The following is a 27,829-nucleotide window of genomic DNA, read 5'->3' as shown; positions in this document are numbered from 1 at the left end:
CAATTATAATTCTGCATATCTCTAAAATTAAACTTTTCATATTCAAATTAAAGATGAAAACTAATATTTTAAAATAGAAATTTCAGACATCTCTATTGTTAATCAGGATACACATTTGTACTTGTAAAGTACTGAAAAGACTCACAAGAAGGAATATATATATTCACCTCTTCCATGACCAAATATAAATCCTCATCTTCAGGAATGCTTTCTCTTTCTTCTCCAATTGTCGAGATACTTTCTGTGTGTGGGTTTTGCTCACAGGCCTGTTACTTTGTACAGTTCATACCCTTCCAGCCAGTTGGAAATAATCATCCCTCTTTAGAACACTCTTGGCACACGTAGCTCACTGGTGGCCCTTATCCCTTTTCTTTTGATCATTTGTGTTCATTGCTAGCTTGTGACTTAGGGTGGAGGGAATTCCCATCCCTCTTTGTATTCCATCCCCCTCCTCCACTTTATATCCTCCCACTCCCTCTCTTCACCAAGTACTCAGAACCATTCCTTGTACTGACTGGCGTGGTATTCCATAAAGCCTTCCCCAATATACTCCACAGCCCCAGAGTTCCTAAGTTTATTTCTGGCAAAGTCTTTATCAAAGTGTATTGCAATCTTCTCTATTTATCTGCTGTCTATATTCAGAGTTAAGTTTCTTGTGGGGAGAAAATATGTCTATATCTCTTTATTTTCAACACCTTGTTCATAGTGGGAACTCAATAAATGTAAAATAAAGGGATGGATAAATAAGATTATTTGGGACTAAAATAAATCAGACTTGAGAATGATTTTCCTTATTGTTTCCATAATAGTAGCAAAACCTCACTGGGCACTTCCTGTGTGCCAGGCACTGAGTGAAGACATCACCTGTATAGTCTCTTATCTTGGTGACAGTCTCAGAAAGCAGGTGCTGCTTTATCATCCTGTGATAGATAGAGACCTAAGTTAAGAGAAATTAAGAACCTCAGCTAAGGCCACACTCCTGGTGAGCAGGAACTTGGAACAGAATCTGTGCTCAAACTTCTTGGTTCTACTATCTTACAGCTGGAAAGCATTTGTAAAACTGTCTCTTTGGTTGGGGTGTAGTATTCATTATTTCATTCTTTACTGTATGTTTTCATTTACTTGGTCTGCATATGTCTCAACTTGGTTAATAATATGAAATCCTCTTATTTTCTTCTCTGGGCTTCCAATGTAGCAAGACATTTGAATCTGTAAAATATTAATTGCATTTATAACCTTAATGACACCCAGTGATTTTATAGCTCCTTCACTTGCAGTTGAGTACAAAGTCTTTTGCTACATGCACAAAATAACTCACTGCCCTTTCTGTTCAAAGGCTGGATTGGAGCAGCCACGTCATTATTTCAGTGATGCCAGTGTGCCTGTTCTAGAGGAGCTTTGATTTGTCACGATTTACTGTAGCCACAGGTTAAAGTACATCGTCATATCTCTCAATTAGACAATAAAGTACTTGTTGGAAAATACTTGACCCTGGAGACTAAAAAGCCAAAGTGGAATTTTGAGCTACATCATTGTTAGAAAGATCATTACTTTGGGATTTAAACCTACTCTGAGAGAAATTATGCAAAGACAGGGTAAATTGCTGAGGTACATTTTTCTTAAAGAGCATTTTTTTTTTTTTTTACTGAAATTAAGTTTTACTGGAAATTTCTGTGATTTCAAGGATGCGCATCAGCATATATTTTTGTCCTTCTAGAGAGGTCCTCCCTTCTCCTCTCCCCTGTATTTACATTATAAAAGAAAACGCATCAAAATACCCAGATGCATGTTCACTGCACATTTTCCTTTTTCCATTGCTCCTCATTTTTCCTACGGAAGTGTTTGGGCACGACTCTAGTTTTGTCTACAAATCATAAACTGAGTTGGAAATGTGACAGTTATGTGGTTGAACTGATTAACATTGACAAGAGAAAGGAGCCTCAAGTTACAGCATAAATTCTATTTTTTTTTTTAATCTGAAATGCTAATCTAATTAACCAGACAATTATCAAGTTTCCACTCCTGGTTTTAGCTGTATTGATTAAATTAACCACATGGCTGCTGAGTTGGCCTCTTATTTTGCATTGTTTCCAGACAGTAATTTGCTCTATGAATCTGGCAGCCTCACTCCTGGACACACACTGAACCTTCGAAGGAACTGGGACACCTTGAAAGCTTTCATATTCTCCATGTATCTTCATTTGTTTGCTTTCCAATGTGCCATTTCCTAGCTATGTTAGGAAATGTTAGGAAGATGGCTGCCCAAATTTGACCAGTCAACTAGGAGACTGACAACCTTCCCAGTCTCCTAGATTTGGTTTCCTTGGGTTAAAGGCTTAGTTTATAACCTGGTTGTGCCTGCTGTCGTGCTCTGGAAAGTCTGGAGACTATGGATTCAGATAAGAACCTTGTGTTCTTGGATGTTCAGAACTGTCTCAGTACTGAAGGACGTAATCAGCTTTATGGCCTGGGTATAATAAAACTTAGTTCCTGTTGTGAAATAATGAATAAATTCATTATTGTGGCTGTGGCAACCACATGGATTGAACTGAAAAGTTCTGGTGTATTATTATTTTCTAAAATAATTTTGACTCTTGGCAAATAGGGTTACAAGTATTATCTTCACTTTGAATTTCACTGTTCTGCTCTAAAGAATCAGAATTTAAGCCCCCAGAGACAGTAGTCATACAAAAAAAAAAAAAAAAAAAAGAATAAAATAAAACAAAAACAAAAACAAAAAAAAACACTTGTCCCCTTCCCTATTTCTAGGAAAACAATAAAACTAATTGAAAAAATTGATTTTTTTTCTTTGTGTCTCATAGTTTACATTCTTCAGACTTCAGAGGAAAAACTAATGCTCTAAGATAATTTTCTTGGTATCTAGAGATCAAGATCAAAGATTGATTCATAAAAGCAAGCCAGTAAGAGAAGAGATCTTCTGCATAGCAAAAAATTAAAGAAGTGGGTTTCCTATAAAATTTTAGGTGAAATTTAAATAGATCTAAAAGTAGGCACATTTTGCAACTTGGAAGGAAACTGAAGTGATAATGATATAGGTATTTTTCCCACTTAATGGATCCTCTTGCTTTCTAAAGTATTTAAGTCTCAGACCAGAATATCACCAGAATATCACACCACCACTGAGGGAGCACTTACTCTCCTGGGCTCAAATAATCCCATTAAACATAGGCTTGTTATCTGGAGATATCATACCCCAAGGTATTTGCAAAGGAAATAATACTGTCACGGCTAAAGGAAAGAAGACCCCATTTACAATATAGAACATCAGAAACTCAGCTTGGATTTGAGAAATTGCCAGTGATTTGTTTGAGAACATGACACCATGGATTTTCAGACACTGAGGTCATTATTCCAGTTCCTTTTTAACTGGGACAAACAACAGTATTCCAACATTTATAGGTTTGTCCAGTGTAATGACTAAAATTGATTGTCAGATAAAGTATCTAGTAAATATGTCACTAGGGAGAGTATATGTAGGAAATAAAAATAAAGGGTTGAGGCACTTGTTTGGATAATTTAGCAAAATATTCTCTTCTTTTAATGCATGACAGGTTTTTATGTAGACTGAATCATTCAGTTATATTTGAATTCGTTGCATAATTACTGAACTTTCTATTTTACTTGAAAAGTCATGGTTGTTTTTAAAGATGAATAGGAAGGCATTCCAGATATTTCTGGTAGAAATTCTCTGCTACAATTAACACAGACTTTGGGAATCTTTACAGGGAAGACATATCTAGCCTCTATTTCTAAACCTCGTGATGTATTTGGAGTCAATACAGGATAAAAATCAACAGGCTACTTGCCAGAATATTCTCTTTGTATATTTACCCTTTTTCTTAAACGTTGGCTAACTTATCCAAATAATAAAAGACACTGTAGCTATAAATGTCAAGGGTAAAACAAAGGGAAGTTACATATTGTTGCTACCAAATCACAGTCACCTCATTCCTCCTCTTTTCCCTGTCTTCTTAAAGGAACATCAGAGCAGTACCTGGAGCAGCCTGTAAGCAACTCTGTCTCAAATCTTCCAACTTTCTGTATCTCCTTGTACCCAAGGTCAACATGAATGCCCTGGAAAAACCTTGCTCCTCTGGAATTTTATCCATGAGCATCTTGGCCATGCCTGGGTCCTTGTCATGACCTTCAGAGGCTGTGCCACCTCAGAAGTCTCAAGGGTAACAATTGCCATTCTTTTCTAAGAACCTTTTTATTTGCCGTTATTGTAAAACTTGGTTAGTTTTCATTTTGACAGGGTTTCAGGTAAAGAACATGGTGATAAGTTCAGAGGGACTGTTCCTAATTTTTCTTTCTTCAACAATTCTTGTTTTGACAGAAATCCCAGCCTGGATCAGTGCTCTTTCCTCTCCTATGCAATGCCCATCATGTTAGAACCTTCACTATCAGTCCTCTAAATTTCACATCTTAGTGATCTATCTTCATAGAAATCTAAATAGCTTCTTGTCACACACACACACACACACACACACACACACACACACAGAAATCACTGCTTTGAAGTAACAGATTGCTTTCTCCCAGAATTAATGGAGGTGAGAATCTCACCTTTCTACTCACTTATTTAACTAAATCTGATAAATGATGCATTTTTGCTTCATATATGTTCTTTTCTTTCTTTTTTTTCCCTCATAGGTCAAGGAGTTCTTCTCATATCCAAATGAGCCAGTGGCCATAGCAAATCTCAAGAGAGGCTTGGCTAGCCTATTTCAGATGCAATTAAGCTCTGGAACCACCGATGAGGTACTTACTAACATTACCAAGGAGTCTGCATCTTGTTTGTCAATAGGGTTGCCAAAACTGTTTATAAGTAGTTCTTCTTGTAGAAATTCAGTAGATGAGTTACTATTATGGTATCGTTCAGAAAAGATGAGTTGGTTACTCAAATCTCATTTACATATGAAACAGTTGTCATTTACCCCAATGCTTTTTTACTTAAATACAAGATAAAGGGATTTAGAACCACTTCTAATAAGTAAGAGAACTTAGAATAATTGTTAGAAATACAGAAAACATTGGGGATCATTCCAGTGGTTTCCAGACATCATCACTGTGTACCACTATCCTATGAGGATTAGCCCAGAGATTGTGATCAGTAGATTAGGGAGGACCTGAACATCTGTGTTTTAACAATCTCCTCAGATAATTAGGATTAACTGTCAGTGTGGGGAACCATTAATTGGTACAAACTTCCCTCATTTTGCAAATGAAGAAACTGAGGTCAATTGGAGAAGTTAAGCAGATCCACTAGTATCACACCTGTAGTCAAAGCTGGACTCCAACTTTCTTAGTTTGAATTCAACTAGCCCACGAATGGAAGAGAAAATCTGATGGCAGGCCTGGGCTAAGAGAAACCTGGCTAGTTTGCTAGAGTAGAGGCAGACGGGGCTGGCAGAGCCCAGGGGAAAGCTCAGAGAAGCTAGACTGAGTCTATATTGGGAAACATTTGCCTAAATTCAAATTGGTGATGGACTAACAATGAGTCTAATTAATCCCATGGGGTTTTAAATATAGTAAAAGGCTAGTCAAAGTAACACACACACACACACACACACACACACACACACACACGGTCTAGATGTAGTTTTAAAAATCAACTCTCTGTGCCACATAATTATCTATTTACTAGAGTTTTATTTATTGCCAGGCCATTTTTGTTGGGCATAGAGAGAAATAGAAAATGCTGTGTTATTTCTGGATCAATCAAAAGGGTACTATAATCTTCAGCCAAAGAAGGTGAGAAAGAATGAACAGACTATAGGGGACTAAATTCTCTATTTTTGTTTTGTCATCCTGAAATAAAAAGCTGTTTATTGTGAGGTATTAAGGACCTCAATTTTCAGGCCACTTCCCACTAGAATTAAAAGATCCCTGCCAAATCCCAAACATTATATTTTTGCTTTTCTTTTTAGGAAGATGTCTCTGGAAATTGTAAAGTGACCTACCAGGCTCATCAAGATAAAGTGGTAAAAATTAAGGCCTTGGATTCATGCAAAATTGAGAGGTCTGGATTTACAACCCAAAATCAGGTAAGATCTGTATCACTTTCTTTGAGGCAGTCAAATAATTACATGTTGTAGAGATTAATTTTAAATAATAGAAAAATAAGGTCGAAATATAACTTGTAAACATTTATATTTTTTAGTTTAAGTCATAGTTTCACACATGTCAAATAAATAGACTTAGTTAAATAGGTTGTGGATGTGGGTGATGGGGAAAAGAATAAAAGGGTAGCTCTTTGAAGATTGTAGGATAGTTTTGTATTTGGTTTAATTCAAAGAATAAAAAAGCTAATTGACTTTTTTTTAATAAAAATAGATATTTATCTATCTTTTATTTATTTAGGTGTTGGGTGTCAGTTCCAAAGCCACATCTGTCACTACCTATAAGATAGAAGACAGTTTTGTTGTAGCAGTGCTTGCAGAAGAGACACATGCTTTTGCGGTGAATTTCCTCCCAACCATCACAGGAAAAATAGTGTCAAAGTAAGATAATGCTGAAATTTTGATTTTCCTTACTATTCTTTGACATATTATTATACTTGGTTTATAAATGTGTGTGTGTGTGTGTGTGTGTGTGTGTGCTGCTTCTTCATTTTGACTGTGAGTTTCTGGAAAACAGAGATTACACCTTGATCACCTTTATTTTTCACATCATCCATAATAATAATACATGGCACAAAGTAAATACCATTTTAATAGAATTTCATTAAAAATCATTTATGGATTTGAATTTAAAATTTAAAAAGACAAACTATAAGTGTATTTTCTAATTTGTTTGAGTGTTTTTTAATGTTAAGGATAAAAAAATGGTGGCATTTGCATCTTATCACCTTGGGAGATTTTCCTGGTCAATTTTTTTTTTTTTTTTTTTTTTTTGGTGGTACCAGGCTTGTACATGTTAGGGTCTTGTACATGTTAGGCAAGCAGTCTGCTACTGAGCTACACCCCCAGCATCCTTGAGAGTTTTAAAAGTCATTGTTAAGAAACATTAAAAGTTCCATAGTAAAGAAATGTGACACAATTTATGAGATTTATAACATTTAAGTGTTTAAGCCTGTTGTATCAATTTAAGACCATTTCTCTGATCAGAATGGTTCTAACAAGATTAAGAACTGAAATTTCAAATGTAAGAGTTTGTTTTAATATTTTAATTCAAAAAGGACATTTTCGACATTAAGTAAATTATATATTATGCCATTGCTTCTCAAAAATTTCCTTTGAACTGGTCCTAACATCAGAATTAGATGAATTAGATGAATACAAAATCATAGAAGTGTCTCAAACCATTAAACCTTGAAATTTTATTCAAGTCTCATATGGAGTAGAATTTTGCATTGTACTTCATGCTCTTTATTGTTTTTATATATTCTCATGTAAAATAAATGTTTTTAATTGCTTATCAGGTCTATCTGGTTTCTGTTTCCTTACAACAAGCTACAAATTCAATGGAATAGAAAGCATCGTTCGCTGTATTATTCTCTCATAATTTTGGACTTACCTTGGCTTGGCTGAACATGCCTTGCCTAGTGTCTGCTAAACAGTGACAGTGACAGTGACAGGCTAGAGCTAGAATTATTCTAAGGTCGTTCCCTCATGTGTCTGGTGCTTGAGCTAAGAAGACTCAAACAGCTTTGGCTCCTTACGAATCTCTCTTTCTCTCTTGGCATGGCCCATTCAGGTGACCAGACTTTTTTTTTTCCCCACAAATTTTTGTTGGTGCATTAGTTGTACATAATGGTGGCATTTATTGTTACATATTTGTACATGCACACAATATAACAGTAGAATTTGGCTAGTATCATTCCCCAGTATTTCTCCTTTCCCTCTTCTCCTTCTCTCTAGTTCCTTTCTTTTGACTAGGTCCTGGAAGACAACAGTAGATGAAAATATTGTCAAGTCCATTTTTGGAAAATGAACTTTCCTAACTGTCTTTGTTAATAAGTGACATGTGGTTGTATTCAAATATCACTTTCAGAAAGCTGGGCTAAATTCTAAAGGGCTGACATCTCATATTTGGTTCAGCATCCAGGTGAATTTTCTCTCTTCTATTTTCTTGTCATAATATTTTAAAAGTTGAGACTTAAACCTTTAAGTTATTGAATAAAATCATTGCTCTATGAAGACTTCATAATTATCTGGAGGTTTCAGTTAGCCCTGGAAATACCCAAGTTTGAACTTTTATAACCCAAATAACCTGTTTTTCTTGGTTTTCAAAAGAATGATAATTAATATATTGTTCACTCAAAAGAATGCTTATAATGTGCTATTTCTTTTTGGTGTTATGCAGGCAGAAATTAGAGCTAAAGACGACTGAAGCAGGCCCAAGACTGATACCTGGAAAGCAGGTTGCAACTGTAATTAAAGCAGTTGATTCAAAGTACACAGCCATACCCATTGTGGGGCAGGTCTTCCAGAGCAAGTGCAAAGGATGCCCTTCTGTAAGTATGAATAAATTGGGGCTAATAGCGGCTTAAAATTCTATTTTTCTTTTGTCTCCATTGGAAGCATCAACTAATTTTATGAATTTTCTAAATAACTACCAGCCACCACCAAGTTAGGATGATAGTAGCCTAACTGATATAATCCTGAGATGATGCAAATAATATAACAATAATGAAGAAATAATTACTACTTGTTTATCTTTAATAAAACATGCTATGACTTAAGGACAACCTTTTGAAAATCAAACCTGAGATTTAGGTTGGGGTGAGGGAAGACTTAATGAAGCTGGGGGAAATAAATTTTATCAAGAACATGGACAAGGGTCTGAATTTAGTAAGGGCAGAATTGTATATGGGTTTGTTCACAGGTACTTTATTAACCCCAATGTTCTAAGTATTGTTGTTGGGAATTAAAGAGGATTCCAAATTCTCCGCCTGAATTAGAGTATAAGCTCCTACCATATTTCAATGTCTCCTACAAGTACAGCCAGAAAGGGGATATTCCTTCTTAAAGGCAAACTATAGACCATCTTGTAAGATTTTCAATATAATGAAGAGAAATTTCATTGATCACATGAATCAGTTGTGCTGTATGGTCACAGAAATGACTTTAAGGTCCAGTGTTTCCTAATATCTAACCACTTTTCTGGAGCAAACCTTGGCTCCAGGTTCTATATGTAGCTACTGTAAAGTGCTTTTTCCTCAAACATTACTGGTGTTCAGAAAAATGAAGTCATCAGGAACTAATACCACAATTTGTTTAAAGTACAACATGCTAATACCTGATTAATTTATAAAATTTACTAAATCGACTTAGAGGAAAATTGAAACATTTCAAAGCATGAAATTATAATTTTCAGACTTTATTTCTTATTGTATTTGTTTTTCTTCCATAAGCCATTTAATTTTCCAGTATCTTATGAAATAGAAATTATTTAGGGAAATGATTAATGAAAGGAATCATATTTACTTATGTTGTGACCTCTTGATCCCCCATAGTTATTAAACATTATGAGCCATCTAAGATTATTCATTGCAGAAAGGGTTTATGTTATTGAAGAATTTGCTTTTCCAACCTCAGTATAAAGTTACTACTGTAACTTTTTAAAGAAAAAAAGTCTAAATTCACATAGAAATTCTCTTTGCCTTTAGAAACAACCTAGGAAATATGAAGCTAAATATAGCTGGAATTTTGCATTGAAGTATCCTCTTCAGATGAGATAGCTAAAAGAGATTTGCAAAAGAGAAAAATAAGTGTCTGTTGCTTAGAAGAAGGGATAAATAATTTAAAAACCAGAAGCATGGTGATTACCACAGAGTTAAAAAGTTAGAGGTCACTGATGGAATTTAACATATTCTGTACAACTAGGTGAAAAGTAGTCAAGTATGAAAAATAAGTTCTTTAGTTTGTTTCCAAGCCATGGTATGTCATCAATTAGAATTATTTACTATTTTTAAATATGTCAACAATTAGAATTATTTTTCAGAACAAAAGTAGAATAATTGCAGTGTGTATGTGAGAGAATTGCTTTAATGTAAATAGTATGCTACTAAACATAGATATAAGTAATGAACAGTTCAGACCTCAGTAATAGTAAAACATTAAATTTCAGACAAACAATACTATAAAAAGAGTAGGGAGCTCAAACTATTATAAAAAGTGACTTCCAGTGAGGTGCAGGTAAATTAGAAACCTGTTAAAATACTTCAACAGTTCTGTTTTTTTTCCCTCCAAAATATCCTGCCATTAATTAAAATTCTAGACAGTTTCACTAGGGTAGTCAAAATCTGGTGTTTGGTGTAATTCCCTTGGTGTAGCCATGGGGTGATCATATGCCCAGACACAAGTTATTTATTTCCCAAAGTCCTTCAAATTTATAACTAACAGACAAAAATGGTCCTCCTACAGAAGAATGGCCTGAGGATTAGCATGCCTCTCCATTTGCCCCTGGGCTTCACGAGTGGTCTGATCTGGGCAGGGAGACGAAAACCATACTGAGCAAAGATACAAAAGCATCTTCTGCTTGTCAGATACAAGTAAAATTTTATTTCTGGGGAGAATGGCCTTTGTAAATGTGGGTTATCAGAATTGCGGGCAGGACATGAGCCTGTGACTGTGTTTGCAGCTCTCAGAACACTGGCAGTCCATCAGGAAACACCTGGAACCTGACAACCTCTCCAATGCCGAGGCTGTCAAAAGCTTCCTGGCCTTTGTTCAGCACCTCAGGACTGCAAAGAGAGAAGACATCCTCCAAATTCTGAAGACCGAAAAGAAAGAAGTACTGTAAGTTCCCCAAACTTTGTGTGGGGTCATCTGTCAGGAAACCATTGCTGGTTGTCATTTTTTTATTAAGCAAGAAAGACTCCTTCTAAATCAATTGTCCCACTTCCAAATCAATTATTCCATTGTTCTACCATTATACCACTGTGCAGTAACTTAATGGTCACTTGACCAAAAATCCAAGAACAAATTTTCACAACAGTGACTCAGGATGCACATATTTTTGTACTTATGAGTTGAAGTTAGTGCTAGATTAGCACATAGAGAGGTGAGGGCAGGGCTTCATCATGACAACCCGGCACGTGGCTGCCTCTCTGTTTTTTGCAACCGTGTTTGCAAGCTATTAATTTATGTTTGAGAAGATTTCGGAGTTGACTGAAACAAACTAGAAAGTTATGACTTTTCCCTTGAAAATGTGATTTCATTAACGATCCAACTGATGTCTCATTTTATGCAGAAAATTGAGAACTATTGTTAAGTAACCAAAAGAATCTAGTGAAAAGAAATTCACACATTTTGTAGAATTAGGTGAAAGTGATTCATTCTCACGTGTGAGAAAGAAAATTGACTTAATTCTCAAATATGTTTTGTTTGTAAGTAAATTTTATACATAGTACACAATTTATAAATACAAATTCATCTGTATAATGTCAATTATCCAAATTAATTATGTAGAACATGGCTCACTTAGTATTTGACAAACAGTGAAACCTACCCATTAACATAATCAAAAGTGGAAATTGGCCAGGTTGCCTGCGCGCGCGCACACACACACACACACACCAGCAACAGCAGCTGTCAGGATTCAAAGGACTCAATTTCTCAAGAAGAGAATTTTGTTTTTTGATCTGCAAAGACTGTTTATTCTTGATCAGATTTGTTATTTACTTCCCTTGAGGATACTAAAAAATAGAAAAATTATCAATTTGATGGGCCACAGCTTTTATATATTACTGGTATAGAGAAGAATTTGAGCCTAATTTATAATGCTATTTATATAATTTAAATTTACGAATCTTCAAATTATTCTTGGGTTAGGTTAATATAGTAAAATTAGCTTGTATATTCTATGTATATATTGTTTAAATAAGAAAAAGAAGAGTTAAGGGAGAGATTTAAATAAAATGGGAAGGGGATCTTTTTTGAGAAAATCTTATTTTTTTTGTTGTTCAAATAAAAAGAATTCACTTCTTCAAGAAAGTCAAATCAGTGAAATGTCTGTGAGTGGCAGAGGTTTTTTAATAATTCCTTAAGCACCTGAAGCACTGATATGCATGACAATGCCTTTTTCATAGACCTCAGTTGGTGGATGCTGTCACCTCTGCTCAGACTCCAGCCTCATTAGAAGCCATTTTGGACTTTTTGGATTTCAAAAGTGACAGTAGCATTGTCCTCCAGGAGAGGTTTCTCTACGCCTGTGGATTTGCCACCCATCCAGATGAAGAACTCCTGAGAACACTCATTGTAAGTCAAGCAGACTTAGGGAAAATAAAGACTCTCAGCAGCTAAAAGCAAAAGCAAACAAACCCAGAAACCCCCAAGAATATAAGTGGCAATTAAAAGTTGTTCAGATCAGAATGAAGACTGCAAACTGTGAATATCTTCTAAATATTCACATTCAGATTTCTCTGGACTATTTCTATTCACAGATCATTCACTGCACAGAAAATTATTTCACTTAGTGCCTTTACGGTCTCACTAATTAGCATAAACTATACATTGTGGAAACTTAAAAATTGTGTTCACTTCTCATATGTGGGATAGGACAATATTTTGGAGGGGAGAAATCTAGGTTAGGCTTTAATAAGCAATTAAATTTTTTTTTTGAGTTAGAAATCCTCATGGCATTTATATAGATACATTGAAAAGATATAATTATTTCACAATTTAAAATTTTATATTCCATACAAAACTGACTTCTCTTGAGTCCAAGATTCTTTTTTTTTTAAATTACACTTACCCACTTATTACCTGGTGGATGATAAGTTCATAATCTTTTTGGAAAACACTCCTACTTGAGAATCTGGTAAAAACAATAAAGACCACCTTCATTCATATTTACATTTTAAAGACATTTTTGTAGTTCACTGACTAACCTGACAAACCTAATCCACAAACCCTTAGAGAGTTCATAGACCATGGTTAGGAATACCTGGACAAGGGACATTCTTTTAACTCTTCATTCAAAACTAGAAAGTGAATTTCTAAATGTTTCAAAAGCAAAATTCTGAGTTTGCTGATATTTCCCTCAAGTTATTGGTTACTTTATCCTTAACAAAAAATGTCCCTCTGAAATACTAAAGTGACTCGATGGCCTCTTTTTATCCCTGTTTGGTTAATAGAGTAAGTTCAAAGGTTCCTTTGCGAGCAACGACATCAGAGAAACTGTTATGATCATCATTGGAGCCCTTGTCAGGAAGCTGTGCCAGAATGATGGCTGCAAACTCAAAGTAAGTACGGATCAGTGTCCTGCATGCCATCACCCGAACCACCATTTGATCCTCATCTTGCTTCCCACCAATGACACTCCTAATTATCCTCTGACTCTACTGATTTTCCCTTTTGCATACAATTACTGCCATCTAACATACCTTGAAATTCCGTTGTTTATTATATTTATTGTTATTTCTGTATACTCCATACAAAAATGTATCTTTGTTTCCTTCAGTACTAGTTGCCTACAATAGTGTTTGATGCCTAGATAAAGATCAATAACTACTTGCTAGAAAGGGAATAGTCCATTAATATTCCTACCAACATATGTTTATTGAGCGTCCATTAAATACTCAGATTTGTTTGGTCTTTGTTTTATGACAAATGATAATTGTATATATTTATATATATGGGGGGGATCAAGTGTGATGTTTTGATACATCTAAACATTGTGGCATGATCAAATTAATATATCCATCACCTCAAATACTTACTGTTTCTTCATGGTGAGAACATTTAAAGTCCATTCTTCTAGATATTTTGAAGTAATGACACAATTTTATTAACTAGTTATCATGCTGTGTGATCACCAGAATCCTGTCTGATACTGTGAATGGTTGACCTCTATCTCCGGTTTCCTGGTTCCCCCTTCCTTATCCTACTCTGACTAGCCTTTGGCAACCACCATTCTTACTCTACACACTTATGTAAGTTTGACTTTTTTAGATTCCATGTACAAAGGAAATCATGTGGTATTTATCTCCCTATGCCTGGTTTATTTCACTCAGCATGATGACCTCCAGGTCTGTCCATGTTTCCTTTTTAAAGGATTTAGTATTCTGTTATGTATGTGTACCACATTTTAAATGTCCATTCATTCTTGGCTATTGTGAACAAAACTGGAAAGAAGATGGAAGTGCTGATAGCTCTTCAACACACTGATTTTATTTCCTTTGGATAAATACCCAGAAGTAGGATGCTGAATCATAAGGTAGTTCAGTTTTTAGTGTTTTGAGGAATCTCCATACTATTTTCCAAAATGGGTGGACTAATCTACAAAACTACCAACTACACAAGGGTTACCTTTCCTCTACATCCTTGCCAACACTTTTTATCATTCTACTTTTTTATAATAGCCAACATAATAGGGATGAGGTGATAATTGTATTGTGGGTTTTTTAAATTGTAGTTTTAATTGGTATCTCTGATAATTAAAGATGTTGAACAGTCTTCCATGTATCTGTTGATCATTTGCATGTATGTTCTTGGAGAAATGTCAGTTCAGGTCCTTTGTCCGTTGTAAGAGGGCTCTGTTTTCCTGTTATTAATTTTAGTTCTTTGTTTATTTTAGATATTTGCCCTGGATGGTGATATCAACCATGGTATACAATTTGCAGATAATTCCTCCATGACTATTGGTTTTCTCTTCACTCTATTGTTTCATTTCTGTGCATAAATTTTTTGATTTGATGCAGTTCCATTTGTCTATTTTTCCTTCATTGTCTTGTACTTTTGGGTCTTATCCAAGTACTCTCTGCCCATATCAGTGTCCCCCTGTGTTGTTGTTTTTGTAGTATTGCAGTTTCAGGTCTTTCATTTAATCCTTAATCTATTTTAAGTTAATTCTTATGTAAAGGGGGAGACAACATTTTTTTTCTTTCATATGTAGATATCCAGTTTTCCCAATACCTTTTATTGAAAATATGGTTTTTCCCCATTACATGTTCTTGGCACCCCAGTGTAAAAATCAGTTAACCCTGTGTGGGTTTATTTGTGGACCCTTTAACTTATTTCACTGGTCCTTTTTATATTTATGCCAGTACCATGCTGTTTTTATGACTATGGCTTTGTAATATATTTAAAATTCCAATAGCGTGATTACTCCAGCTTTGTCCTTTTTGCTCAAGATTGCTTTGTCAATTTAGGGTCTTTCGTAGTTCCGTAAGTGTCATAGAATTGTTTTTTTTTTGTTTTGTTTTTTGTTTTTTTTTTTTTTTTTTTAAGTTCTCTGAAGAATGTCACTGGGCTGGGTGTGATGGTGCACTCCTGTAATCCCAGTGGCTCAGGAGGCTGAGGCAGGAGATCTGGAATTCAAAGCCAACCTCAGCAAAAGCAAGGTGCTACGCAACTCAGTGAGACCCTGTCTAAATAAAATACAAAATAGGACTGGAGATATGGCTCAGTGGTCAAGTGCCCCTGAGTTCAATACCTGGTACCCCCCTTGTACCCCCACTCCCCCCAAAAAAACAGAATGTCACTGGTATATTGATGGGCATTGCACTGAATCTTTAAATTGCTTTGGGTAGCATGGTTGTTTTAACAATATTAATTCTTCCAAATGCCTTTTCATTTGTCATCTTCAGTTTGTCATCTTGTGTCATCTTCAGTTTCTTTCATCAGCGTTCTATAGTTTTCAGTATACAGATCACTTCCTTGGTTAAATTTACTCCTAAGTGTTTATTCATTCTATTATAAATAGAATTGCTTTTTAAATTTCTTTTTCAGATAGTATGTTGTCAGTTATAGAAATATGATTGATTTTTTTAAGTTGATATTTTATCCTGCAACTTACTGAATTCATTTATCTATCCTAACAGCCATTTGATGGAGTTGTTAGGGTTTTCTGTATATAAAATCATGTATTTAGAAAACAGAGGTGATTTCACTTCTTTCCTTTCCCATTCAATGTCTTTCATTCCTTTTTATTGACTAATGTCTGGATAGGACTTCAAATATGATGATGAACAGAAATGGTGCTAGCAGGTATTATTGTCTTGTTTCTGATCATAGAGGAGTAGTTTTACTTTTTACTGTTGAGTATGTCAGTAATGGTTTTGTCATATATGGATTTATTGTGTTGAGGAATATTCCTTCTATACCTAATTTGTTGAAAGTTTTTATAATAAGGAACATTAAATTTTGTCAAATGCTTCTTTCTGCTCTCATTGAAATGATTATGTTTTTGGTCTTCATTCTGTTAATATGGTGAATCACGTTAATTGATTTGCATATGTTGAACCATCCTTGCATTGTAGGAATAAATCCTATTTGGTTGTGGTGACAGATTTTTTTTTAAAGTACCGTGGCTAGTATTTTATTGAGGATTTTAAAATCTATGCTCAGCAGTGAGACTAGCCTTGACTTTTCTTTTCGGTGGTATCTGTTTTGGTTCTGGTATCATGGTAATGCTGTCCTTGTAAAAATGTGTTTGGAAGTAATCTCTCCTCTTCCATTTTTTGGAAGAGTTTTGAGAAGGATTAGTATTGGTTCTTCTTTAAATAGTTGGAAGAATTCTGCTTTGAAGCCATCTGGACCCTGGACTTTTTCTTGATGGAAAACTTTAATTACTGATTCAATCTCCTTTCTCATTATCACTCTGCTCAGATATATGATTTCTTCATAATTCATTCTTGGGAAGTTAAATGTTTTATGGAATTCATCTATTTCTCCTACATTGTTCAATTCGTTTGTGTATGTAGACATTGCTCATAATAGTCTCTTATGATCTTTCTTACCTGTAAGTTGTAATGTCTCCTCTTTCACTTATGATTTTGCCTATTTGGTCTTTTATCTTCTTAACTTAGTCTAGCTAAGGGCTTGTCAATTGTGTTTGTTTTTTAAAAAAAATCCTTAGTTTCATTTTCTTTTGTATGTTTCTATTCCACTTACTTCTCCTCTGATCTTTGTTATTTCTTTCTTCTGCTGATTTGAGCTTGTTTAGTTTTCTTTTACTAACAGGGTAAAATATTTTTTTGAGATTTTCTCCTGTTTATATGTAGGCATTAGTGCTATAAATTTCCCTTTTATGAATGCTTTTTGCTACAAACTATAAGTTTTAGAATGGTGTGTTTCCATATTCATTCATCTCAGAATATCTTTACATTTCCAGTTTAATATATTCTTTATTTAAGAATTATCAGAAGCCTATATCTAATTTCCATGTGTTTGTCAATTTTCTTGATTCCTCCTCTATTGATTTCTAGTTACATACCATTGTGGAAGGAAAAAAAATATTTGATATGATTTCAATCTTCTTAAATTTATTAAAACTTATTTTGTGATTAAGATTTAGTGGGGGAAGGGGGTAAGAGAAGAATGGAAGAGCGTTGGATTGTGTAGAGAACAAAGTGGGGTATGAAAGGTGGTGGAATGAGACAAATATCATTACCCTATATACATGTATGATTACACAAATGGTGAATCTCCAGCGTGTACAACCATAGAAATGAAAAGTTGTACCCCATTTGTGCACAGTGAATCAAAATGCATTCTGTAAAAATTAAAATTAAAATAAAAAAATAACATTTAGCTTAAAAAAAATTTAGCCTGGGCAGGTTTCTGTGTACACTTAAGAATGTCTATTTTGGGAATATTAGATGGAATATTCTATGTATGTCTATTAGGTCCTTTTGATCTAAAGTATAGTTCAAGTCCAGTGTTTCCTTATTGATTTTGTTTGTATGATCTGTCTATTGTCAATAATGGGATATTAAAATCCTCAACATTTATTGTGTTGTGGTATGTCTCCCTTCAGTTCTCTTTAATGCTTGCTTTATGTATTTAAGTGTTCTCATGTTGGGCACATACTGTTTACAATTGTTATGTCTTCTTGATGATTGACCTCTTTATCATATATAATGGCCTTCTTTGTTCTATACTCAGCTTTGAATGGTGTGTTGTTCTTCTAGTTCTTAGGAAAATATTAGATTCTAAGGCTTCCTGTTAGAACAGAACTTTGTCTATAATAAATGTAGTTTATAGTTTAAAGTTTTGTCAGTGGAAATTTAAGTATTTCTAATCACCTAGAACTTTGTATTTTGCTTTTAATCTCATTTGCTGAAAGCTTCTTTGTTTTCCTAAGAGCTAATTTTCACATCTTTTTACATAAAAAAGCAAAAATACTCACTGTGTAAGCATAACTCAAAATGGAAATTCCAAATGGATTAAAATCAAATACATCCCACTTTTCTATAATACAAATAAAGCATTTTCTCTGTCCATATTTATTATATAGCCAGCATCCTGTTCTGCCACAGGAAGGCATAATTGCATTATTTTGCTTACTAAACACTTGCTGTTAAGAACAATATTGAGAATATTTTTGAAACCAAATCATTTCATGAGAGACAACCCCTAAATAGATTGTATACGAAGTATGAAAAAGATTACTAAAAAGAGGGCCACTGAAAATATTTGAATATCAGTTCTGGCAGAAATCAAATTTAGTATAGAGAACTATGAATTCTTATGTTTTTCGGTTTCCATAATTACTTGAGTAGCTTATTTGCTTCAGCAATTGATGTATTAAATACCTTGGCTAAAGACAAAATCCACATATAAAAATCCTGTTAGCAGTATTTGATGAACATCTACTCTATGCTAGGTATAATGCTAATCCTTTAACATAAAGAGATATAAAACATTCTACCATTCTCAAAGAACTCCTTGTCTATTTATCAACTAAAAACAGGCTAGTGCAGTTGAGTTGACCTTCTGTATCTGTAGGTTCCCCATCCAGGATTCAACCAACATTGATTGAACATACTGGAAAAAAATTACATCTGTAATTATCATGTGTGGACTATTTCTTTTTCATTATTCTCTAAACAAACAGTATGGCAACTATTTATGTAACATTTACATTATATTAGATATTACAAGTAATCTAGAGATGCTTTAGGGGCCCAGGGCGTGGCTCAGTGGTAGAACACTTGCCTAGCATGCCTGTGGTCTATCCCCAGCACCACAAAAAATAAATAAATAAACCTTCCAATTAATTTTTTAAAAATCTAGAGATGATTAAAAGTACACAGGAGTATGTGTGCAGGTCATATGCAAATACCATACCATTTTACAAGCATTTGTAAATTTAGTTATCCTCAGGATGTCCTGGAATCAATCCCTATGCATACTGAGGGACAACTGTAATACTGAAACAAACAAGTGGGGTACAGAGCCACAGTGACCTTTTCTGTTTAAGGGTGTTAGGGAAAGTTTCACCAAAACGGTATTTGAGCTTAGTCTAGAAGAAAGTTTTAGGTGAAGAAATCATAATATGGAATAAAGGATATTCTACAAGTAGCATAATATTGTATGAAAAGGTCCAAAGTAGGCCCAGTATGCTTGGGAACAGTGAGAAATTCTGTGGCACTGGAACACAAAATAGGTATGCTTGCCTGTAGGTAGGTTAGGGTGAAGATACCAGAAATGGGGAGGACAGAAGAAAGTAAATAGATCTTTATTAATAATGAGCTAAGGAGTCTCACCTTCATTGTATACAACAAGGAGGTCTGGTGAAGTTTTTAGGTGGGTGAATGATATACTCCTTTTTAAAATTTTATTTTGGAAGAAGCAAGATGATATATGGACTGGATATTAGCTGAATTAGTCAGTGAGATCTGACTGAAAACATTTTGGAATAACTCTGGTAAGAATTAATAGTTGTAAGCATAGGGTCAAAGGAGTAAGAGGAGACAGATTCAAGAGCCATTTAGGAAGTAGATTCAATAGTGTTTAGTCATTGATGAGCTGCGGGGAATGAGAAAGAGGTAAGAATCTAGGTGACTCCAAAGCTCCAGGTTAGAATACCAGGGTATGGCAAAGCCTACCACTTAATCAAGGGTTCCAGAGCCTGATTTAGGAAGGTGGAGCTATTAATTTGTTTTGACCATATTACATTTGAAATCCTTTGGGCCACCAGGTTGAGTTGTTCAACAGGCAGTTGGTCACAACTGCAGATCAGGAGAGAAGTAAGAGCTAGAAATAGAGGGTGGTCAGAAACCCTGGGAGAAAAAGGGATTACCAAGGCATGTGGCATAAAAAGGAAACTGAGTGACTGATCAAGGTTCTTCTGATAATGAGACAGCTTAGCTCTTTTCACATTTTTAAAATCACCCTGTAAGTAGCTGCAAACTATCCTCTATCACTGTCATTCAATCTCGTTAATGTTTTTGAGCTACTTTATTTTAAGCACTGTTCAGATAATGAGATTTGGCCACCAAATGGACTGTAGTTAATGTTCAAATTTTCTTTTCTATTTTCTGCTATGAAGCTCTGATCTACCCTTTGGTCAAATCAAAGACATATGAAAGAAAATGAAAGTACAAATTTAAGGTACTTTCTGGGAACGCAATGCTTATGCTACCCAAAAGGTACCTGTTATTCCATCTAGTGCTATGGCTTCACAGTGTGTGTTAGCATGAAATTTGCCCAACAGCAGTCTGAATAGCAGCTAGACAAGTTCACCATCAGGACCAATAAAGTCAATGATGTCTTTTCTATTTATTTTGTTTGTTTACATTTTGACCTCCCTGCATCCTAATTTCATTTTCTCCCAAAATTTGCATTTAAAAAGAGCAAACTTATAGAAAACTTCTAAGAATAGTACAATTTCATGAACATATTATACTCTTCATTTAGATTTTCCAAGTCTTGAAATATTAACATTAGCTCATTCTGTTTCATTTTAATTGAACCATCTGAGAGTGAGTTGTAGACATCTAACATTTTACTCCAAAATATTTTTACTTCTTATTACTTGAGTGCCCTTGCATCTAGGATCTTCTGGTGGACAAAATACATGTAATTTATTAAAGTGTGAATTCATACCTATGTTTCTAATTCTAATTGAACATAACAAGTTTCTTTCTCTCCTTCCATTCTATAATTTTATCTTTTTTTTCCCAGCAAGAAACCTGGATATTTTGAGAACATCAGTATATTCATTCATCTGCTCATTTCTAAGAGTGACACAAACTAGTTTTGAAATTGCTACACCCGTCACTATAAAAACAAACTAAGTTCAGTTCAAGACTTCATTACAGTTCTTTTTGTCCTTAGGATATTTTCCAAGGTATACAGTCTGAATCCTATATACAACAGTTGTTTGGATGAATTCTTTTTTGTCCTCTTCTGTTTAGTTCTGTTATCAATTTGATATCCATTTAGGTTCATTTAAGTTTCAATTGGATTTTAGTAATTTTGCATCCTTATTAACTTACTTTTACTTCTTGAGGATATAAAATATTAACATGATTCAAAAGCCAAAACTATTTTTAAAAAATCCTCAAAAAGAATAGCCCTTCCACCTATTCTTATCTACTTTCCATAGCTAAGCGTTACCATTAATTTTTGTTTCTCCTTCTTACATTTCTTTTCACAACAGCAAGCAGAGGTTCACACGGACACACACTTTCCTATTGCTTTTTTCTTGTACAAAATTTCCACTCTATATATCCTCTTCTATAGCTTAACTTTTTCTACTTAACAATGTATTATGGAAATCACTCCATACTGGTAATAGAGGCCTTCCTAGTCCCTTTTTACAACTGCTTACTACCCTATTGTGCCATTGAATCACAGTTTATTCAATGTCTCCTACACACTATCATGCAATGGCTTCCACTGTTTTTGCAATTACACATAATGCTGAAATGGATAATTTTAGACACCTTGTTTTATATTGTTGGGGATGTAGCTTCAGGTCAAGAGCTGTAGATCAAAATGGAGTTTTGTTAACTTTTGTCAATTCTGTTTATCTTCCATATGAATTATGCTTTCACTAGCAATACACAAGAATGCCTATTTCCCCATAGCCTCACAAACAAAATACATTATCAAGCTTTATTTATATATTTTACAAATCTAAGAGTTGACAAATGTCATTTCTTGAATTATGTGTGAAGTTTAGTATGTCTCCTTCTGTTTGGAGATTTTTTATTTTCTTCCTCCGTCCAACCTTCCCCTTCCGTGTGTGTGTGTGTGTGTGTGTGTGTGTGTGTGTGTGTGTACCTGTAGCTTCATTTCAGAGTTCATAAATCCTTTAGGTGAATTAGGTCTTAGAAATCTTTATGATGAAACAAAAGCCCAGAAACTTACATAGTGGCAAGGATAAGACCAGAACTCAGATGCTTCTATTTCTAATTTGCCTTTCCATTAAACTATTAGCTCATCCCCAGAGTTTTTTTTTTCCCTTTCTCCAGGTCAGGAAAAAAGGCCTTTTCTAATTGCAGAACATGTTTGCAAAGTACCTAGCAAAGGACTTGTCACATGGAAAGCATTTAAAAATATTTTAAAATGTATAGCAGTATTAATTAACTTCGTCTGCAAGTGAGAACAAACACTTCCAAAACATTTAGAACCAGACCTTATATGTCAAGCAAGTACTTTCACTCAGGCTGTTTCTTAAGAAAACATGTGTGGTGACATTTAGGCTCCATCTAATTTTTGTTTTAGAAATTCAATAAACGAAAAAATTTTTAATCAATTGCAAGGGAATTAAAATGGCTTTCTTTAAAATGGCTTTTTAAAAAATTCAGAATGCATTTAAAACTAAATCAGCCCATTATTAGCTCATTGCTTCTTAAGAACGTGTTGATATATATATTTAAGAAAAAAAACACAAGTACCTTTTCAAGCTCAACTTACTTGCTTTTATTGTGTGTCCAGGCAATAGTGCAAACCTTTTAAAACTGTAGGTTGTTTTCTTGCCTGAGTTTTGTTTTATGTATAGTTATGAATAAGTTTAAGGTATGTGACTTTTTTAGGCCGTAGTTGAAGCCAAGAAGTTAATCCTGGGAGGACTTGAAAAACCAGAGAAAAAGGAGGACACTATGATGTACCTGCTGGCCCTGAAGAACGCTCTGCTTCCAGAAGGTGTCCCACTCCTTCTGAAGTATGCAGAGGCAGGAGAAGGGCCCATCAGCCACCTCGCTACTACCACTCTCCAGCGATATGATGTCCCTTTCATAACAGATGAGGTGAGACCTCCAAGAATATTTGCAACATAAGCAGAAGGGGAAAAGCACATCCGAACATGAGTCAAGAGCAAATTCCTCTCAAGTCACTCTATTTTTTCCCCAAGTGGTCTCTCTCTTGTGCTTAGAAATAACTCTAAAATTGCATTTAAGGCTATTCTAAAGCAGCCTCACATTTTGAATAGATAATGTCCTATATCCTGAAGCATACCCTCTTATTTTTAGAAATAAATTATTTTCAGAAATATACTTCCTCTTATAAGTTTTTAGATGCTGTTAAATTTTTCAGCACAAAAATATCCTGGCTTAAGATTGGCCTCTTTTGTTCATATAACTACATTTTTAGGCAGTCACCTAACTTAAAATTTTTGAGGGCAGAGGATGTTTATTAACTTTAATAAAAACTTACTTTGAATAGGGTGTCTAACACTGAGAATGTTATTTCCAGTTTGTAGCTAAGTGCCCTTCCCCCAGTTTTGTGTCAAATGTGATTGGCAATAAAGCATAATCATTAGGCGTACAGGCTTTTGAGAAAGATGACCTGGTTGTAAATTCTGACTAGTCGTTTGTCCTTGGGTGAGTTATTTAACTTCCTGAGAAGGAAGGCCAAGATTTGAGGGAAATAGGAAAAGACAGAGAGAAGCATAATTGCAAGAAATATTTATAAATGCCTAGTAAAGAGCCTCACATATTATATCTTCTTAGGTAATGTTAGTGACCAATAAAATTAGTTGTTGACACAGAATACAATTATAATGATACATTTGCATTGATTTTAATATTTTTTAGGAAAAAAGGACATAATGTACCCTATGGTTGATAACGATGTGTCAAGTGGGTTCACTGAATATAACAAATGTACCATTGTTGTCTCTTTCCATTTTCTATTGCTATACCAAAATACCTGATGTCAAGTGTTTTATAAAGAAAAGAAATTTAGTTTGCTCACAGTTCTGGAGGTTCAAGAACATGGTGCTGACATCTTCTCAGCTCTGATAAACGCTTATGGCCAATAGCTTCACAATGGCAGAAGTGCATGTAAGAGTGGCCAGTGGCACATATGGATAAAGATTCAGGGAGGTACCAGGATCCCTTTTAATAACCTATTATTGAAGGAATTAATCCAGTCCTATAAAACTGCATTAATTCCTCCTGAAGTCGAACAGCCCATGCCTAATTACCTTCTATGAGGCCCTGCCTCTCAAAGGTTCCACCACCTCTCACCACCACACTGGGGTCCAAGCTTCTAGCACATGAGTCTTTGGGGGACACATTCAAGCCACATTCAAATCATAGCAACTGTGGTGCAGGATGTGAACAGAGGGGGAGATTGCGCATGTATATGACTGGGGATATATTAAAACTCTATCTAATTTCTACTCAATTTTTCTGTGAACCTTATTACACTGCTCTAAAAAAAAAAGTAATAAGGCCTAGTAATTTAAAAAAGAAAAGAAAAGATTCTGAGGTGTTTCATTGTGAAGAAATATCCATTCATATAGCCATTTCTCCCCAAATCCTCATTGCCATGTGGCAGTAGTATCCATAAAATATATTAGTTAGGTAGAACCATGTTATGCTGCATAACAAATGAACCTCAAAATCTCAGCAGTTTATCAAAAGTTTATTTATCATGATATGTCTAATATGGGTAAGGGAACATGTGGCCATCAGTCCATTGAGTCATGGAAGAAAAAGATGGGAAAGCATTGCCTCAACCTGAAAGTGATCCATATTGATTCTGTCATGTCATGGCCTATTAGCTGGAACTAGTTGTATGGCTCTAACCTAATGACAAAGGAACCTGGGAAATGTAGTAATACACATATTTACTCACTGTCCCTGCTACACTATCAATTTTAAAGGTCTGGTTGTGCACTAATTTTGAATATCTTACAAGCTGAAGAAGACCTTGAACAGGATATACCACCAGAATCGTAAAGTCCATGAAAAGACTGTGCGGACGACTGCAGCTACTGTCATTTTAAAAAACAACCCATCTTACATGGAGGTAAAAAACATCCTGCTCTCTATTGGGGAACTTCCCAAAGAAATGAATAAATACATGCTCTCCATTATTCAAGACATTCTGCGTTTTGAAATGCCTGCAAGGTATGACACGTTGCATGTCTCTGTGCTTGTTTAAGTTTATTTACATACTGATATGGTACAAATGTGGCTAATAAAATGGTGTTATATTGCATGGAACAAAAATTGCATGGAACAAAAAGGTGAAAAATTTACCCGAGAACACTGTTTAGTGAATCAGCTAAAATAGCTTCATATTGGCTGTTTCTAATTGGGAGCTCTGAGTCTGACTTACTCTGGCTGTACTATTCAGTCTGATAAGTACATATTGCCAAATGTTAGTAATGTTTTAAAATCTAATTGCAGGACTCTTTTATATGTAGCCCAACAAAGTGATGTTAGTTCTCACCAACTTGTCTTTCATCTTAATTTTTCATATGTTTGGGATCTTTGAAGCCTCATTTATAAATTTGCCATTAAGGTTTAAAATGTTAGGCATGGCCTACATTTTTGGTCAATTCAAGGTCTGAAACAGCAGACTCTGCTGCTTTCAGTCACTCTTGTTGGACTCACCTCCTTCAGGTCCCCAAGTCTTTCCTCCTAAATTCACCAATCCCACTCTTCAGGGTAGCTACCCCGAAGCTCCTTCTCACTGGAATCAGAGGTCTAGAGAAGGAATTTCCATTTCCCCAGAGGTACCTGCGGAATAGGACCCCCAAGAAAGAACAAACTTCAATGGTCCCCAAAGCAAAAGAAGACAGATGAGGGAGGGTGGAAAACAAAGGAAAAGAAACTTAAAAAGAAGAAAGTAAAAGATTGAAAGAAAGAGAAATAAGAAGTAAGAGTAAATAAGAGTAAATAAGAATAAGAGTAAATAGGGGGCGTGAGAAGACCTGAGAGAAGAGTAGGACAAAGAGAAATGAAAGGAGTGGGTGAGCGGGGGAGGAAGGAGGAAGCCAGGTCTATGGGAAGCCATTGATTTCCAGGTGAATGGATGTGATTCTGCTTCTACTTCCTTGTTGCTTTTTTGAGGCTTTGTGGAGGAAGTCCCAGGCATGTTTGCTGACTTGTCTTGTGAGTCTAGTAATTTAGGAATGGGAAAGAAGAGGCAATCAGAGCACAGGGAAGAAGATGGGGGTGAAGAGCAGCCTAGGAAATGGGAAGAAACAATCACAAACATTGTGGGTCAGATTCTTAGGACCAGAAACCCTACAGTGGGCAGGGACAGTAAAGGCCACTTTGCTTAGTGTCACTTTGCAGTGTAGGGACCTTGTGTCCAGACTTCAACTGCTCCTCTCTGGTGGCAAGAAGCTCATCACCTGTGAGGAAATCTATTTCATTCTTCAGACTCTGCCCACATGTCTCTGTATGAACTGAAATCTTCCTATTGTCTCTCGTTTTTATCTCTGGAGCGAAGCAAAGCATGTATAATCATTCAGCCACGTGAATACCCTTTGAATTTTTAAGGGCATCTTTTATGATCCTCCCTTCTTTGCTTCTCTTTGCTGAAATCTTATAACCTAGTGATATTGGAGGGTGGAGAGTATATCAAATTGCTATTTCCTCCCCTCAAAAATTTCCTACCTCAGATCTAGATCCAGTTTACTTTGGCTGATTATTTAGATGTTTACCATGTCATAATTTTATTATGACTGATATTATTAGTGTTACACAGTAAAAATGGAAAAATCTCAACCCTAATTACATAGAAAATACAGAGACATGGAGTAAGGAGGAAGACTTTGAGACAATGGTTCATTTCTGTGTTTTATTGAGCTGTGTCTATAATTGAAAACTACACAGGTACAAAGAAATCCTGGAAATTTGCTGTTATATATTATTAACCAATGATAACATTAAATGGAATAGAAAAAATGTTCGAAGACACAGTGTGCAACCACCTTAGTTTGATACAGTTTCTCTTAAAGCATTTATACAAGTTAACAACAGAACAGTGATGACTCAGCCCAAGCTTTCCACTCTGTGTCCACTGTCAGCTGAAGCCCTGCATCGCTGGGAAGCCTTACCTTGCTGTCATTTGGATACCAAACTAAATTTCAAATATCTGCGGAATGAAGGGGAAAGCCCTAATCTTGATGCTGATGTCCAGCTGGCACCTCCCTCAGTCTTGGAGTGGCATGAGGAAAATTCCGCCCCCCTTCTTTTTCCTCTGAGGATTTGATTTCTTTCCTGACTTGACTGGGAAACAGCCAATTACAATGAACGTTCAGCTTTTTCTTCTTACATGTTGCAGCAAAATGGTTCCGTCGCGTTCTCAAGGAGATGGCCACTCATAATTATGACCGTTTCTCCAAGAGTGGATCCTCTTCTGCCTACACAGGCTACGTAGAACGTATGTAACCCACAGAGGGGTTCTCCTCCATGCCCATCCCCAAGTTGGCATGCTGAAGCTGTTGCTAAGCTGCATGGTTGCTTTGTCATTAGGTAGTCCCCGAGCAGCATCTACCTACAGCCTTGACAATTCTTTACTCGGGTTCTGGCATTCTAAGAAGAAGTAACCTGAACATCTTGCAGTACATTGGGAAGGCTGGTCTTCACGGGTAGCCAGGTAACTCATCTTCATGGGTTGTGCTTAACAAATTGTGTAAGAAATTAGCCTAAGGTAAAATATAATATCCTGATGGCAGCAACTATGTGTAAGTTAATGATGGCTCTGTCACATGTTGCCATGATTCCATCATCTGCAAAGGTTAAATAGGTTTGTAAACCCAGAGGAAGTTCCAAATATGAACCTGGAATGTAAGCAATTGATGTGCACAACTTTCCAGAGATCCATTTGTCTTTCAAAGGTATACATGTTCACAAAATTGAAATTGTGTCTGTATTCTT

The 27,829-nt window shown here is 35.4% G+C and overlaps 1 protein-coding gene across 1 annotated transcript in view; it reads left to right on the top strand.

The window, feature by feature from the left end:
- Positions 1 to 27,829, top strand: part of LOC306669747 (microsomal triglyceride transfer protein large subunit-like) — a 48,240-nt gene that overhangs the window by 8,520 nt on the left and 11,891 nt on the right. Inside the window, 14 exon segments of the mRNA XM_079153894.1 lie at positions 4,675 to 4,782; positions 5,952 to 6,068; positions 6,385 to 6,524; positions 8,329 to 8,479; positions 10,609 to 10,766; positions 12,059 to 12,227; positions 13,106 to 13,213; positions 22,742 to 22,954; positions 24,852 to 25,063; positions 27,234 to 27,243; positions 27,245 to 27,336; positions 27,429 to 27,459; positions 27,461 to 27,538; positions 27,540 to 27,548. Of these exon segments, the coding sequence (XP_079010020.1) occupies positions 4,675 to 4,782; positions 5,952 to 6,068; positions 6,385 to 6,524; positions 8,329 to 8,479; positions 10,609 to 10,766; positions 12,059 to 12,227; positions 13,106 to 13,213; positions 22,742 to 22,954; positions 24,852 to 25,063; positions 27,234 to 27,243; positions 27,245 to 27,336; positions 27,429 to 27,459; positions 27,461 to 27,538; positions 27,540 to 27,548 (1,596 nt within the window).

The sequence above is a fragment of the Sciurus vulgaris genome, assembly GCF_902686455.1.
Source record: "Sciurus vulgaris genome assembly, chromosome: 9".
Taxonomy (NCBI): Eukaryota; Metazoa; Chordata; class Mammalia; order Rodentia; family Sciuridae; genus Sciurus; species Sciurus vulgaris.
The sequence above is the reverse complement of the archived record's forward strand: the minus strand, read 5'-3'. Positions and strand labels throughout refer to the sequence as shown.